The following is a 14,798-nucleotide window of genomic DNA, read 5'->3' as shown; positions in this document are numbered from 1 at the left end:
GTGTAATCAGCATTTCAGCAAAGATGTTTCTAGGACAAGATAAGATGTAAATTGCTGTAAATTGAATTGTATTGAGAAATTACCAGGTTTTTACCAGTCAGGGTCCCTCATCCTCTTGTTTTTGTCCCTGGGCAGAATTTAGCATTCCCTGAAAATAATTGTTTATTCAAGAGCCTTGGAGTGGTGGAGAGGTGACCTCCTCTACCTGAAGGGTATGTGTGACTGTGAACTTGTGATTTCATGAGGGGCTGTAGTCAGTTGGCATTGGCTGGCAGTCTGTATGGAATAAAACAAATTTAAGCCATGTCCCCTCAGGCATCTTACTGCTTGGGAAGCATAAATGACAACTTGGTGTCCCTTCCCCTTGCCCCCACACCTCATGACTTCAGCACGGTGGTATGTTTTAGATTTCACCTATGACACGGGATATATCTCATTGTAAGCAGATGGCCAGGTGCTGCAGGGAGAGGTCTTGGCTCTGATTTGTTTACGAGGATGAAATTCTTTGGTATACTACTGCTAGAAGTCTGACTTAAGACCCAGCTTATGGGCCACATGGCACTCAGCTGCTTCTGCAGAGAAGGCAGGCCACTGATGGGTACAGCAAAGTGTGGTGCTGCTGGCCAAGCCAAAGACCCGTGTAGGATGACTGGGCCTCTGCCCCTTGTGGGTGTTGCCACTGTGCTTGGTGAGTGGAGACAGCTGTGGAGCAGAGGACTTGAAGCACACACTGTTCCAAATGACGTCCAGTCAACCAGGCCACCATCCACTCTGCCTCTGTCCCCATGGGGATGACAATGAAGATGATAAAGTCGCAGCCTGGTTTTTAGGGTTGCTGTGTGGATAACTAAGCCAATACAGATGAAGTGCTCGATAACAGCATCAGCTCAAGAAGTGGCAGGTACCTCCTGTGGAGCTCTTCTAGGCCCTGGTGCAGGTCTGTGTGATGATGGCTTGCATAAAGCTCTGCTAAGTGTGGTTTAACCAGCCATCGTCTTGGCGACTGCTCCTGCCTTCCCTGGCGTCTTTCTACCTGTGTGCTCCATCACTTTAGGAGAGGGGTGAGTCTGAACAGACCAGACAGAATGAAGGCAGGATTACTGGGTTTCAAGGGGTCCGCTCGGAGGCCAGAACTTCAGGTAGAACTGCAAATACAAAGTATAGCTGGTCCCAACCCATTGGTTTTCTCAGTGACTTGTGATGGACGGAACTGGGAACTGAATCTCCAGCAATCAGCAGATTCTGGGCAGTTGTTTGTGATCTTTCTCTTTTCCTCTCTGGCTTGCCTTTAGAGTCCCAGAACTAAGCCTGCCCTGCATGTCTGTATCTATCTATATCCTGCTTTCTAATCTCCTTTCCTGGTCTGGGAACAGGTTGCTTGGGGCCAGACTGCTTTGTGATGAGTGGGCTCAGAACAAAGCCTGTCTGGAGACCCTGAAAGCCCCTTTGAAGGATAGGAGCTAATTGGGACGGGCGATGGAGAGAACTATGACTTGATGGAGGATACCAGTGAAGAGGGCTTGCTGCCATCCACTTTGCAAGTAGGGACTCCATCATTGCAGAAAGTGTTCAAACTTTCTGAACTGGTTTTGGATTTTTTGTTTTCTATATCTTTTGTTAGACTTCTAATTTGTCTGAACTATTGACTAGATTGTAAATAAAGTTAGTCCAAGGAAACAGTTTGTTTCCTGCTCAGAGTTATAAAACATTACAGTTGTGTTCTCTGTTAAGTACTGTCTATCCCTAATATTTTCCCAAAATTCACTTAAATATTATGATTGCAAAGAACATCTTTGAAAACAGGCATGCTTAGCCGGGTGCGGTGGCTCACGCCTGTAATCCCAGCACTTTGGGAGGCCGAGGTGGGCGGATCATCTGATGTCGGGAGTTTGAGACCAGCCTGACCAACATGGAGAAACCCCATCTCTACTAAAAATACAAAATTAGCCAGGCGTGCAGGCGCATGCTTGTAATACCAGCTACTCAGGAGGCTGAGGCCGGATAATTGCTGGAACCTGGGAGGCGGAGGTTACAGTGAGTCGAGATCACGCTATTGCACTCCAGCCTGGGCAACAAGAGCAAAACTCCGTCTCAAAAAAGAAAAGAAAACAGGCATGCTTAATCAGAGGTCTATGAATTTAGAGGGAAAATTTACATTTTTATTTTCATTAACCCAGAAGTTCCCAAATTTTCTTGATTCACAACATCCTTAAACGTCTCAGTTTCTTCTGCGATGCCTCAGGCCAAAGGAAATAGCCAACAATATTGTTTATTAGGTGGTTAAGCACAAGCAGCACAATAAGTACCAATGTCTCAACAACTGTGTAGCTGTCTGAAAAAAAAATAGGAATATATATTTTATTCTTACATAACCATAGTTATTTCTTTTTTTTTTTTTTTGGCGGGGGGTGGGCAGAGTCTTGCTTTGTTGCCCAGGCTGTAGTACAGTGGCACAATCTCTGCTCACTGCAACCTCCACCTCCCGGGTTCAAGTGATTCTCCTGTCTCAGCCTCTGGAGTAACTGGGATTACAAGCATGCGCCACCATACCTGGCTGATTTTTTTGTATTTTTAGTAGAGATGGGGTTTCACCAGATTGGCAGGCTGGTCTCCAACTCCTGACCTCAAGTGATCTGCCTACCTCGTTTTCCCAGAGTGCTGGGATTACAGGTGTGGCCCGCCATGCCTGGCCCATAGTTACTTTCTAATAGGATGTGTCTGCCTGTTGGATGCTGCACAAATCCTCAAACCTTAGAACCAGGTTGAATGTCACTACCTGCATTTCCTGTTGTTGTTGATTTTTTTTTTTTTTTTTTTTTTTTTTTTTGAGACGGAGCATTGCTCTGTCTCCCAGGCTGGAATGCAGTTGTGCTATCTTGGCTCACTGCAGGCTCCACCTCCCAGGTTCACGCCGTGCTCCTGCCTCAGCCTCCCAAGTAGCTGGGCCTACAGGCGCCCGCTGCCATGCCTGGCTAATTTTTTGTATTTTTAGTAGAGATGGGGTTTCACTGTGTTAGCCAGGATGGTCTCGGTCTCCTGACCTCGTGATCCGCCCGCCTTGGCCTCCCAAAGTGCTGGGATTACAGGTGTTCATGTTGATTTTTATATGACCTTCGCTTTTTGTTTTGTTTTGTTTTGTTTTGTTTTGTTTTGGAGACGGAGTCTTGCTGTGTTGCCCAGGCTGGAGTATAGTGGCACCATCTCTGCTCACTGCAACCTCCACCTCCTGGGTTTAAGTAATTCTCCTGCGTCAGCCTCCTGAGTAGCTGGGACCACAGGTGTACACCACCATGCCTGGGTACTTTTTTTTTTTGGTAGAGATAGGGTTGCACTGTGTTGGCCAGGCTGGTCTCAAATTCCAGACTTAAGGTGATCCACTTGTCATGGCCTCCCAAAGTGCTGGGATTACAGGCGTGAGCCACTGTGCCTGGGCAGTCTTTGTTTTTTATTACAGCAACTTGCTGATCAAGTGTTGCAGGCTGTGACACTGTTGAATGTAGTGCAATCTGGTGTTGAAATGATCAATTGCCTTGTGCTGATAGTTCCTGCAATGCCATCTGAGTTTACCATGACATCCCCAAGGCACCTGGGCACTCAGTTTGGGAACTACAGCATTGTCTAACCTTGCTTCATCCTTTTCTTCTACACTGGGAACATGATATAGGGTTTCTATTGGAAGTAGATACAAAAGTAGGACATCAAGTTCGATTATGTAGCCTTCTTTGGATTGGAAACAATAAGCGAAATTCTTTTCCTTTTCCTTGACCTTCAGCTAACTCTTAACGTGGTGAATGGTGGCTCCTGCTTTTTGGCCACAGGTCAGTGTGAAAATGGAGAGGGAGCAGCAGTTTTTAATCTTTTCAACGGAAAACTTTGAAGATGTTGTCTCCTGTTATCTATGCCAGGCATGCCTTCTCTTGCCGCTGCCTGCCTGACCCCCACCACAGAAGCGCGCACACTCTTCCCCCGCCTCTGGTCTCATTCTCTGTCCCTTCTTCAGAGATGCCGCCTGTCCCTCGGGTCAGTGCAGATCCCTCTCCCCGTCCATGGCCAGAGCAGCCCTGCCCTTCTCCTCCACGGTATTCACCCCATGTATTGCCTAATCACTCGGGAGAATGCCATGTCAACCGCTGAGTCCTAGGGCAAGGCATGTTAGGACCTGTTGCCTGAGCGAGTGATTGAGTCTGGTGGTCTCCACATTATCCATGTGAGAGTGTGAACTGTTTTGCTTTTCCAGAGCTTTGAGATTGAGCTGGAAGCCCCAGGATGACAATCTGGGTGTGGTCACTAAGGGTTCACCTCCTGTGTGCTGGGAAGATAAAAGTGAAATAAAGATGAGCCTGCCTTCAGGTTCCTAGGGGGCTGACCATGGAACTCAGTAGATGGAGATGAGGGAAGCACCAGATGCTATGGGCCAGAGAGAGAGAGAGAGAGTCTGCGAGCCTATGTCTGCGTCCATCCCATCCGTCTGTCTGGCAGTAGGGCTAGCAGATCAAAGGCTGAAGGTGACAGGGGTGGCTGACTTGTTGTTAGAGCCTAGGTGCTAGGGGCCTGGGGCAGTGTGGGGTTGGGGGGAACTGCTGTGGGAAGAATTCGCCCAAGGAGGCTGACCTCATCAAATCTGGGCCTTAGAAAAGTCATCTGGGTCTCACATAGGACTTCTCACTGTACCTCTCTTTCTTGCCCCATAACAGACTAGAAGTGGTTGGTTTTCCTCATGTTTCTTGTCATTGCAGTAAGAGTGGGCTGTTGAAGTTTCCCAAGGGTCTTACTTTCCTGTAGTCATGGGAAGGCTGTGGGCATAGCACTAGGTCAGTGTGGTCCCTTGAGGTGCAGGTGCTGCACAGGCCCAGAGTGGGTGCAGGAGTCCCAGGTGTCTTATGGTGATCTCCCTTGTGGGGCCATGGATATCAGTTTCTTTTCTTTCTTTTTCTTTTTCTTTTTTTGAGATGGAGTTTTACTCTTGTTGCCCAGGCTGGAGTACAGTGGCACAATCATGGCTCACTGCAGTTTCCGCCTCCCAGGTTCAAGGCAGTTCTCCGGCCTCAGCCTCCCGAGTAGCTGGCCACCATGCCCGGCTAATTTTTTGTCTTTTTAGTAGGGATGGGGTTTCATCATGTTGGCCAGGCTCGTCTCCAATTCCTGACCTCAAGTGACCCACCCTTCTCGGCCTCCCGAAGTGCTGGGATTACAGACGTGAGCCACCGTGCCCTGCCAGATGTCACTTTCATTGGTTATCTTCAGAGCCTCCTTAAAGAAACTTTGGGGTACTGGTAGCTACCAGGTTTGTCTTATGTGTCGAACATGTCATACCTTCACATTTGAACAGACAACCTCCAGCAGTTTCTTTCCTCAGGGACCTGTGTGTGTGTGTGTTAAGGATGGCCACTGTGTCACGACCATCTGTGTTGGACACTTCTGATGTGTGTGTGTGTGTGCAGCTCACTAATGAGGACTTCCTTAATTCAAAGGCCAACTTAACTGCCCAGGAATCAGATGCCAGGTTTTGGGCCACTCTATCTGCTTAGACCTGGTGTTTCCACTCCTGGGTCAGGTACTTCTCTCTGCCTTGGTTTCCCTATCTGTAAAGTGGGGATGAGGCCAGAAGCAATGTTAGCATTTTTGAGGATTTAACTGTTACTGTGCATCACTTGTGAGCTGGCTGGCTAGGGAGGGGTGTTTTGGCTTTTGCAATGGCTTAAAACACCAAATGAGGCAAGGTTCAAGAGTCAGGTTTTCTGTAGAAAACTGTTTTTTTCCTCTTGTGAACAGAAAATTCAGCTTCTGTCTGGGCATGGTGGCTCACGCCTGTAACCCCAGCAATTTGGGAGGCCGAGGCAGGCGGATCACCTGAGGTCAGGAGTTTGAGACCAGCCTGGCCAACATGGTGAAACCCCATCTCTACTAAAAATACAAATATTAGCCAGCCATGGTGGCACACGCCTGTAATCCTAGCTACTGGGGAGGCTGAGGTGTGAGAATCACTTGACCCTGGAAGGCAGAGGTTGCAGTGAGCCAAGATTGCACCACTGCACTGCCTGGGCGACAGACCCTTGTCTCCAAAAAAAAAAAAAAAAAAAAGGAAAATTCAGCTTCCTCAGCTCAAGGGCCTGTCTAGGCCTGGTGAGAAGGTGAAGAAGAGTGGTCACTGGCCTAGAGCACACATGAGTTTTTATCCCTTGGCTTTGCTGCAAGTCTTTTTGGAAAGAGACAAGCATGGCCCAGCCCAGAAGTTCTAGAAGTCCTTGGCCTCATCTTGCCTCAAGGGCATTGCTTAGAGATTTCCAGAATGTCATTACTTAATGGAAAATTTATAGGGTCTGCTTCCTTTTGGGACAGCTTGGCTCTGCACCCTGGCCGCCTGTGTCCTTGTGGCTGGGCTGCTCCCGCCCCTGCCTGTCATCACTCACCTGGCGTGTGCTTGGTGCGCAGCATCAGCTATATGTTTCTGGAGCTGCTTTCTAGGATAAATCTAATCATAGAAACCAAACTGAATGGCATTCCTTGGCCTCACTCTTTGTACCCTCCATCCTGGGATCCAGGCTTCCCCAGTGCCTTTAGGCCTCCCCTCCCCTTGACCCCATCACACTTGTCCCCATCGGTCACTTTGGACTTGCTGGTCCTGCTGCATGGAAGCCCTCTCCAGCCTACTCCACATGTGAGTGGGGTTTAAACCCCACTGACTTGTTTCCTTGTCTGTGATGCTGTCCTACCAATACTTGTGTCCAGTCACTTGGTGTGTCCTGTAATCTATCTGTGTCTGGACCAAGACTGGTACACTGGACCCAAGGTTCCCAGCAAGCTGATATGTGGCTTGTGTCATTTGTCCCTGTGTCTTCTCCTATCTCACTGGCCTCCTATCTCCACAGCCTAGTCCATGGAGTTGCTTTATGTAGCAAATTCTCCGTTTGGAGCTTTTAAAATAGGATTATTTGCCAGAACTGCATTTACAAAAAAAGTTTGTGTAATCCTGGTTTAAATAAATTACACAAAGTAATTCACTGGTAGCTAGGGTGCCTAGTGTGTGCTAGGCATAAAGCTGCTTCTGAACCCACTAAAAGTTCATCCCAGAATGATATCTCCACTGAGTTCTTAGGTTTATTACTAGAGAAGGAAAAAAAAAAGAAAATGGTAGGTCTAGTATGGATTCATTTTTATTTTATCGGCAGTAAACATGCAGATTCTTTCCTCAGCAGACCTGCATTATTTAAGTTACCAAGAAAATATTCTTTGTAAGTTTGTGGCTTTGCCCTGAGCACTTGGCAGTGGACGGACTGGGTGGGCCATCCATGGGTGGGCAGACCCAGCCTTCCTGCTTCTCTTTGCCTGGCCCACCAAATGAAATTACTGACTTTGCTCGATGCTTTGTGTGTGATAAATGCAAGCAGTTTTAATGTAAATGTCATATGTGGGAGCCTGCACATCATCCCCTTCCACACAAAGGCAGCATCTCCTAAAAACTCACAGGTGGGAAAAGGGATGTGCAGGTTTGTGAGACGTGGCTTCATTGTACATCCTTTCCCATGACCTTCATAGTTCCCAGAGCCTTTGCTGGCTCCTAGTGGGCTCTCACCACCTCACTCTGCCTCCTCTGTTGGTTTGTGGTCTCCTCCCTGCTGGAGGGTAAGTCTTTGGGGAGAGGAGACATTGGAACCCTTTCAGTCAAAGCATGGGGTGGACCCTCTGGCCAACCTGGCTAGCTACCGCCAGGGAACTCAGTCCTTGGAGACCACAGCCAGAGGGATTTGTCATTCTGAGCGGTGCCCATCTGCTGACTGATATCTCACGGGGGCTCTTCTCTTCCTTTGTAGAGTGCCTGGTGAAGAATGTGATGGGATCACTAGCATGTCTGCGGAGAGCGGCCCTGGGACGAGATTGAGAAATCTGCCAGTAATGGGGGATGGACTAGAAACTTCCCAAATGTCTACAACACAGGCCCAGGCCCAACCCCAGCCAGCCAACGCAGCCAGCACCAACCCCCCGCCCCCAGAGACCTCCAACCCTAACAAGCCCAAGAGGCAGACCAACCAACTGCAATACCTGCTCAGAGTGGTGCTCAAGACACTATGGAAACACCAGTTTGCGTGGCCTTTCCAGCAGCCTGTGGATGCCGTCAAGCTGAACCTCCCTGTGAGTAGTGTGGGCAGGGCCCAGGGTGGCCGTCCTCGAGGTCTTCTCCTGCATGTCTCCTGGTCAGGGCAGTTCCTGGGGGGAGGGTAGGAGATGCATTTGGAGTCATGGTGAGAGCTGCAGGGCCCTTGAGTGAGTGGTTTCAGCAGTTCTAATCAGTTGAAATCAGGGAGAAAGAACGAGCTAATTGGCTTAACAATAACTGGTTTCTTAGATATTGGAATCCTGGGGAAAATTGTGTAGAGGTTGAAGCAGTGGGAGAAAGGAAGGCCCACAGATGTACTTCCAGTTCCATGGTGAGTTGAAGTCAGAGCACTTGGCCATCCTAGCCCCTTCCTTTCTCAGGTGTGGACATAGTTAATCAAGGATAAGTAGACGTAGTTGATCAAACTATGCTAGAGGGGGATTGGCTTGCTGCAGTAGCGGTCACCTAGCATCATCGTCACTGTCACCCGGAGCACGCGGTGGGGAAAGGTAGTGGGATTACCTCGCAGGGGGAGTGCAAGTACATGGAGGCGTCCCCAGTTGGAGAAAGGTGGCTGTGGCTGCAGCTGCACGGGTGGTGTTGCCCTCCCTCCCTCTGGCTACAGCATACTTGCTCTTGTGCTTTTGTGAGCCCGCCCCTCTTCTCTTTCCCTAGAGAGTTTTCCATTTGCCCATGTCCCTAGCAAACTGTTCTGCAAGCAAACTTGTATCTCCAGCTGAACCTCAGGGAGCAGATGGAATAAATGCTTCAGTTTTTTTTTCTTTAAAGCACCAAAGACTAATTGTCTTTAAATTGTCCTTTGCTGTTTGCCAAGTCCTGTACACTCCCTGGCAAGTGCATTAGGTGGTTGCAGCCACTGACCCAGGCTGGTGTGTGCACACCAGAGCCACTGCTGTGTAGGAGCGGCCTTAGCCTCTGCCAGGCATCCTTACTCCCAAGTTTAAAGTCATTGTGTCTGTAAGAACTGTCTGGTGCTATTGGTTCACTGAATACGTGTCATGCACTCGGGGGAAGATAATCAGAACAGGGCAGTACGTGTCTGGGTCTTGAAATGGCTCAGGAAAGGTATGGAGGCAGAAGAGGGGCCACGCTCTCCATTGACCAAGATAAGGAGTGGAGGCAGTCAGCTCTGTTGGCCTGCGGGAGGGAGACTGTTGGGGGAGCTCACTGCACAAATCTCTAGCTGGGCTGGACAGGGTCCATAGTTGAGAGTGAAATTCTCAGAGCAGATGCACAGAACCAGGAGAGAAGGAACTGGGGACTGGAGTGGAACCCAGAGCGCTGTGAGGCCCTTAGGGGGTTGGAGGGAAGGCAGAAGGCCTACGGAAGAGAGCATTTCCCCAGATTCCAACATCAGAAGCTACAGGGAGGTCAAAGAGATGAGGATTCCGACCTGACCGTCCTGTTGACCTTTAGGAGGGCATTGGTGACCTTAGGAAGACGTGACACAGAAGTAGAAACCAGATTGCGACGGTGTGAATGAGAAGGTGAGGATGTGAAGCCACCATTTCAGGAAGCTTGGCTTTGAAGGGAAATGCATCAGTGCCAGAATAGCAGAGGGGTCAGCTTGTTACAAGAAAACGCAGTGGGAACTGAAGCAGGGAGGGCTGAGAAGGTGAAGACAGGAGAAGGAAGGGCTGGGGGACTTGAGATTGCCGAGAAGCAGCAGCATCCCAGTTGAGGTTGAGGGAACAGTGCTGGCCAGCGGGACAGACAAGTATGGGTGGTTGGTTAGGCCATGGGGTTTGGGAGTTCAAGGTCAGTCTCTGAAGTGCAGGCTGGAGAGTGGCCAGGACGTTCTTGCTCCAGGCAGAGTGTGAATCTACCTGTCCCTATGACTGTTAACGTCGCCCTCATTAGCTCTGACATAAGAAGAAGGGACTGATCCATGGTGGCCCTGATCTAATGTCTTCAGAGATGGGAGAGTGAGGAGCTGAGGAGGGAGCTTGCTGAGTGAGAGTGGTCTCAGGGCATTTGGTGGGGGCTGAGCCAAAGGGGATGCTTGATCAGGAGCATCATCATGCTAAATCTGTATTCTGGGGACTTCCTTCTTCAGGAGATGTTAATAAAGCCACCCTAAAAAGTATTCCTTGTCTGTTTTCTGATGCCTTCTAGGTCTTCACCCGCATTTTGATCTCCTATCATGGCCCCAAACCGTACTATCCAGGCTGGCAGTTCCTCTTCCCCCACCGTTCTCTCTGCCTTCACCCCAATTCCTCTTCACTATTCTGTTGGCCATTGAGACATGTGACACACTGTGGCTAATTCAGTGGCCTTTGGCCATAGAATAAAATTTAAATTTCCACTGGGATAGATCTATTCAGACTTGGTTCTCTTGGGAAAGGAGGTCAGAGCATAGAAAGTGGCACCGATAGTCTGCTTCCAGTCTCCCCTCTTGACCACTTGCCTAAGGTGCCTGGGTGTGCACTTGTAGCCCTCACCCCCAGGGCAGTTCCATGAGCTGTGCCAAAACCTTACATGTAAGCAGGTGGCCCTTGACTCTTTCTCGTGGATGTCAGAACATCTCAAAAACCCCACACCCATACCCTGTGCTGGCCTTTCCAACGCTGTCCACTACCATCCCGAGCAGGGCCTTGGTGCTTGCTGTTAGTACACCTGCTGTCTTCTCCCTGCAACAGCCTCTCCACCTGCAGCCTGTGCCTCTACCATGGGACTCCACTTGGATTTGGTTCCGATACACCAGTCGAACTTAATTACAGGAGCACCTGTCCTCAGTCGGAGTGATGGCTCAGAAAGTTTGGCTGTCAGTGGGTCAGGCCAACAGCCTGAGCTGGTCTAGTCACTGGGGGCTTGCTGTCTGGGTGCAGCCCCCTGCCTGGCCCTCTGTGATCATCACACCTGGAAACCCAGGCACTGCTTGATCTGTCCCCACATTCCTTCTGTGGTTGTTTTTAAAAATGAACTTAGTTTTAGAATAGGTTTAGATTTAGAGAAGAAGTTGTGAGAATAACGTGGTTTGATTTCGGGCACTTTAAGACGTTTACATCTGTTATCTGGCTCCTTCTGTTTGGCACTTAGAGAGTAAGATCTGAAAGTTTGAGGGTTGGGATGGTGGATTTTTTTTTTTTTTTTTAAACTAAGGATTGTGAAGGCTGTCCAGATTTGTCATTTAGCAATTAACCTGGTCATTCAGCAGTATCTGGATACTAAAGAATCCTTAGTGGTAGACTGTGTGCAAGTGAAAGAAACGTTAAGTCCAGTGAATTTGACTAAGGGTGGAAACTTATGCTCCGCAGCTCTTCATGGTGACAAGGAGGCAGGAGTGCCAGGGTCAAGGGTTACGAGTGGGCTCCAGCATTGGCGCCAGGGGAATTTGCATTTTATAGACGTGTAAAATTTCAAATGGTGGGGACAAGTAGGACCTGCCATGGGTTGTCTTACTAGGTGAGGATTGCTTTTTAAAAGGCTGCCTGGTTTCCCCCTTGTTTATTAAAAGTGAAAGAATATTTTAGCATCCATAAAAAGAAAAAATGTGCATTTCAATGAAGGCAACCTGTTCCAAGATAGAGTGATTGGAAACTTGTACGTTTCCCTCTGAATTACTCCCCAACATTCAGGAACCCTTCCCCGCTCCACTTTATTTTGGTGTTCCCCCTCAAGATCACTTGCTGATGCCAGTAGGAGCTGTGGCTCCCGTGGATTTACCTGTGGAGCAGCCAGGGGTGAGGTCCCCAGGCCAGCCTGGCCAGCCCAGCGTTTGTGCTGCCTGGCTGCCTAGGTGACACTGGACTTCTGCTCTCTGCTCTCCAGGATTACTATAAGATCATTAAAACGCCTATGGATATGGGAACAATAAAGAAGCGCTTGGAAAACAACTATTACTGGAATGCTCAGGAATGTATCCAGGACTTCAACACTATGTTTACAAATTGTTACATCTACAACAAGGTGAGATGTGGGTGTGGGTGTCCAGCTGCCCTGGGGAGAGAGGAGGGGAGGCGACGGCAGTGGGCATGTCAGGAGCCCGTGGGCAGGGGTGTTGGGTGTGGCTGGGCTTGGAGTCTGGCAAGAGGAGACCCTTGGAGGTAGAGGTAATGAGACCTGTGGTTGTTCCTGTGACTGGGTGTGGGCTTTTTTGCTGGGAGGAGGGTGCTGGCCATGTTGAACTTGCAAGCTGTCCTTGTTAGCCTGAAGCATGTGCTTCTGGTGCCCTTGGGATTTTGGTTCCTGAGCATGTCTAGTAGAGAAGGTGTGAGGAGAATAGTGGCGACTCATGACAAAGTCCATTTGGGTGATGTAAATTGTTAGGAAAGAGCCTGCTAAAATGTAGTTGTGCAGAGGTGTGCCCAAACAGAGACCTCCACGTGAGAGAGGGTGTGATGGGGCCGGCGCAGAGCTCAGTTGCTCTGTGGGTGATGGTCTGCTGGAACTGTGGACATGACTGTCGATAACTCTTGGCCATAGATGAAGTGTCCCCCCGATCCTACATGTAGACCTGAAGGTCACTTCCTAACCCCGTAGCCAAACCTTTCGGCTCGGCTGTGCCATGAAGCCAGATCATTTGTTTACAGTTCAGACCACAGATGTGATTAAAATCAACCCTTTCAAATAGAACGACTCTGGAGGGAGACACTATACAGAACTCAGCTTTTGACCTCTGCTGGTGTAGTGGGTAAAAATGCCCAGAAGAGATGGGTAGGTGAGTTTCTTGAAGTTTACTGTGTTTTTTAAAGTCTCAGCTCTCACCACTTAGGTTTGAGCAAAATGTGCAGACCAGGCTCTCAGTTTAGAACTGAGTGGGAACAGCATGTTATAGATGAGGTGACAGAGTGGGACCCCTCAACTAGTGTGAGATGTGCAGTGCCCAGAGTCCTGGTGAGCTGCCATGGGGGTACGTTGGGGAGCATTGCTGGGGCCCTGCTAATGTATCATGGCAAGAAATCCTGTGTCATTCACGTATTTCTGGTGAAATTGAATTGTGTCAAAGGAGGGCCCCTTTCAGTGATTGGCTGAGCTTGGTAGATGCTTAAGGCATTAGGATGGCTTCTCACATAGGCCAGAGCTTAAAAGATGAGGGAGGTGCACGTAGACAAGTGTAGGCTCAGCACACCTGTGGGAACACAAGCCTCTGTGATACCTGGTAGTGTAGCCATTGTGGCTACTTTGGGTGCAGATCGGGGAAGGACCCGGAATACGACGCTTCAAGTTTTGGGGGCAGGGGGTGGCATGGGGTGCCCTGTCTACAGAGGTGGGGAGGGGAGGGCCCTCTGACTCTACCCCTGTGTCTCCTTATCCAGCCTGGAGATGACATAGTCTTAATGGCAGAAGCTCTGGAAAAGCTCTTCTTGCAAAAAATAAATGAGCTACCCACAGAAGAAACCGAGATCATGATAGTCCAGGCAAAAGGAAGAGGACGTGGGAGGAAAGAAACAGGTAGAGTACTGAAATAGCAAGTAAATTGGCTTTCTCCCCGACCTTTGTCCCTTTTCCAAGTTTGGTGGGGGGCTGGGAGTGGCAGGAGGATGTGACATTATATACTGCATGCCGTGTTGGTGTTTGGACATGTGAGATTGGGTTTGGTATTGGATCCATCCCATAGGGTCATGTGGCCCTGTGGCCTCTTCTAAGCAGAAATAATTGGGCCCTGCCTTTTCTGAGGGTAGGTGATGGACTTAGGGTAAAAGGAAAGTGTAACTTCTCAAAGCACTTTGACGTTTGTTGAACACTTCACCCTGTCAGTATCATAGGTGGTTTTTACTTTTCCATTTTAAGGACATTAACATGACCAGAAATCATTTTAACTAATATCTCAGTTCTAAACCTTGAGGTTTGTGATCGGAATTACCTTAATGCACTGGTGTCAGAGCTATCCCTGCTTCTGATGCTCAGTCATCTGAAGTGAAAGCCCTCCTCATCCATCTCTGCCTGTCACCACCCCCAACTGACACAGGGTTCCAGGGGCCAGCTGGCAGAGCTGCCCACTCCAGGAAATGATTCTGTCTAGGAAACTCTCCAGCAGCTACTGTCTACATCTTGTCCTTTGCAACTCCATGCTGCAGAAGGGTGACATTTGCGAGGTGGTCGCTGAGTGTGAGTTGTTTGCTTCTCTGAGCAGCAGCCTTTCACCTGGCCTCCCACGCTGTTCTGAAGTGGTGGCAGAAAGGGGGTTGCTACATCCCCTGCTGCACCCAAAGGTAACCAAGGAGAACTAGTCTCACGTGTCACCCTGTGGCTCTTGTACCTATCAGATCACATCCCTGATCCTCATGTAAGTCACATCCCTTATCCTTACATGAGGATATTGGTCCTCACTCCCTGGGACCAGGGGTTTGGGCTGCACGCTGGGCAGACAGACATGGTGGCATCTCCTATTCCAGTCTGGGAGAAGCCCAGGAGTTGTGCCTGGGGAAGGAGAATTGGGAAACTCAGCAGAATCTCACCCTTGCTCCTCGAGATGCACAGGGAACATGGGTGCTGCTTGAGCTGGTAGATGAAGGCACTGGGTGTCTTTGTCCATTTTCATGGCAGCCAGCATGCACACGAAGGATGTGGTGACCCAGGTTATGCTCCTAGACATTCTCACCCTGGTCCACCCACTTTTGTTAGAGCTCTGGCCATAACCCCTCACTTTTTGCAGCTGGTTGGGTGTGCCACGTGACCATTATGTGTTCGGACTGCCTGCACAGCTGCTGGGAGGCAGCGCTCGAGCCAGTCATGAAGG

At 49.3% G+C, this 14,798-nt stretch overlaps 1 protein-coding gene across 2 annotated transcripts in view; it reads left to right on the top strand.

The window, feature by feature from the left end:
* BRD4 (bromodomain containing 4) overlaps nt 1–14,798 on the top strand; it is a 97,286-nt gene that overhangs the window by 53,113 nt on the left and 29,375 nt on the right. For both annotated transcript variants that reach the window (XM_055372026.2, XM_055372027.2), the window contains exons 2-4: nt 7,812–8,130; nt 11,888–12,025; nt 13,375–13,510. In XM_055372026.2, coding sequence (XP_055228001.1) covers nt 7,846–8,130; nt 11,888–12,025; nt 13,375–13,510 — 559 coding nt within the window. In that variant the 5' untranslated portion in view covers nt 7,812–7,845. The remainder of the gene's footprint in view (nt 1–7,811; nt 8,131–11,887; nt 12,026–13,374; nt 13,511–14,798) is intronic.

This window comes from Gorilla gorilla, chromosome 20 (genome assembly GCF_029281585.2).
Source record: "Gorilla gorilla gorilla isolate KB3781 chromosome 20, NHGRI_mGorGor1-v2.1_pri, whole genome shotgun sequence".
In the NCBI taxonomy this organism is placed as follows: Eukaryota; Metazoa; Chordata; class Mammalia; order Primates; family Hominidae; genus Gorilla; species Gorilla gorilla.
Note: the sequence above shows the minus strand (reverse complement) of the source record. Positions and strands in the feature narration are given on the sequence as shown.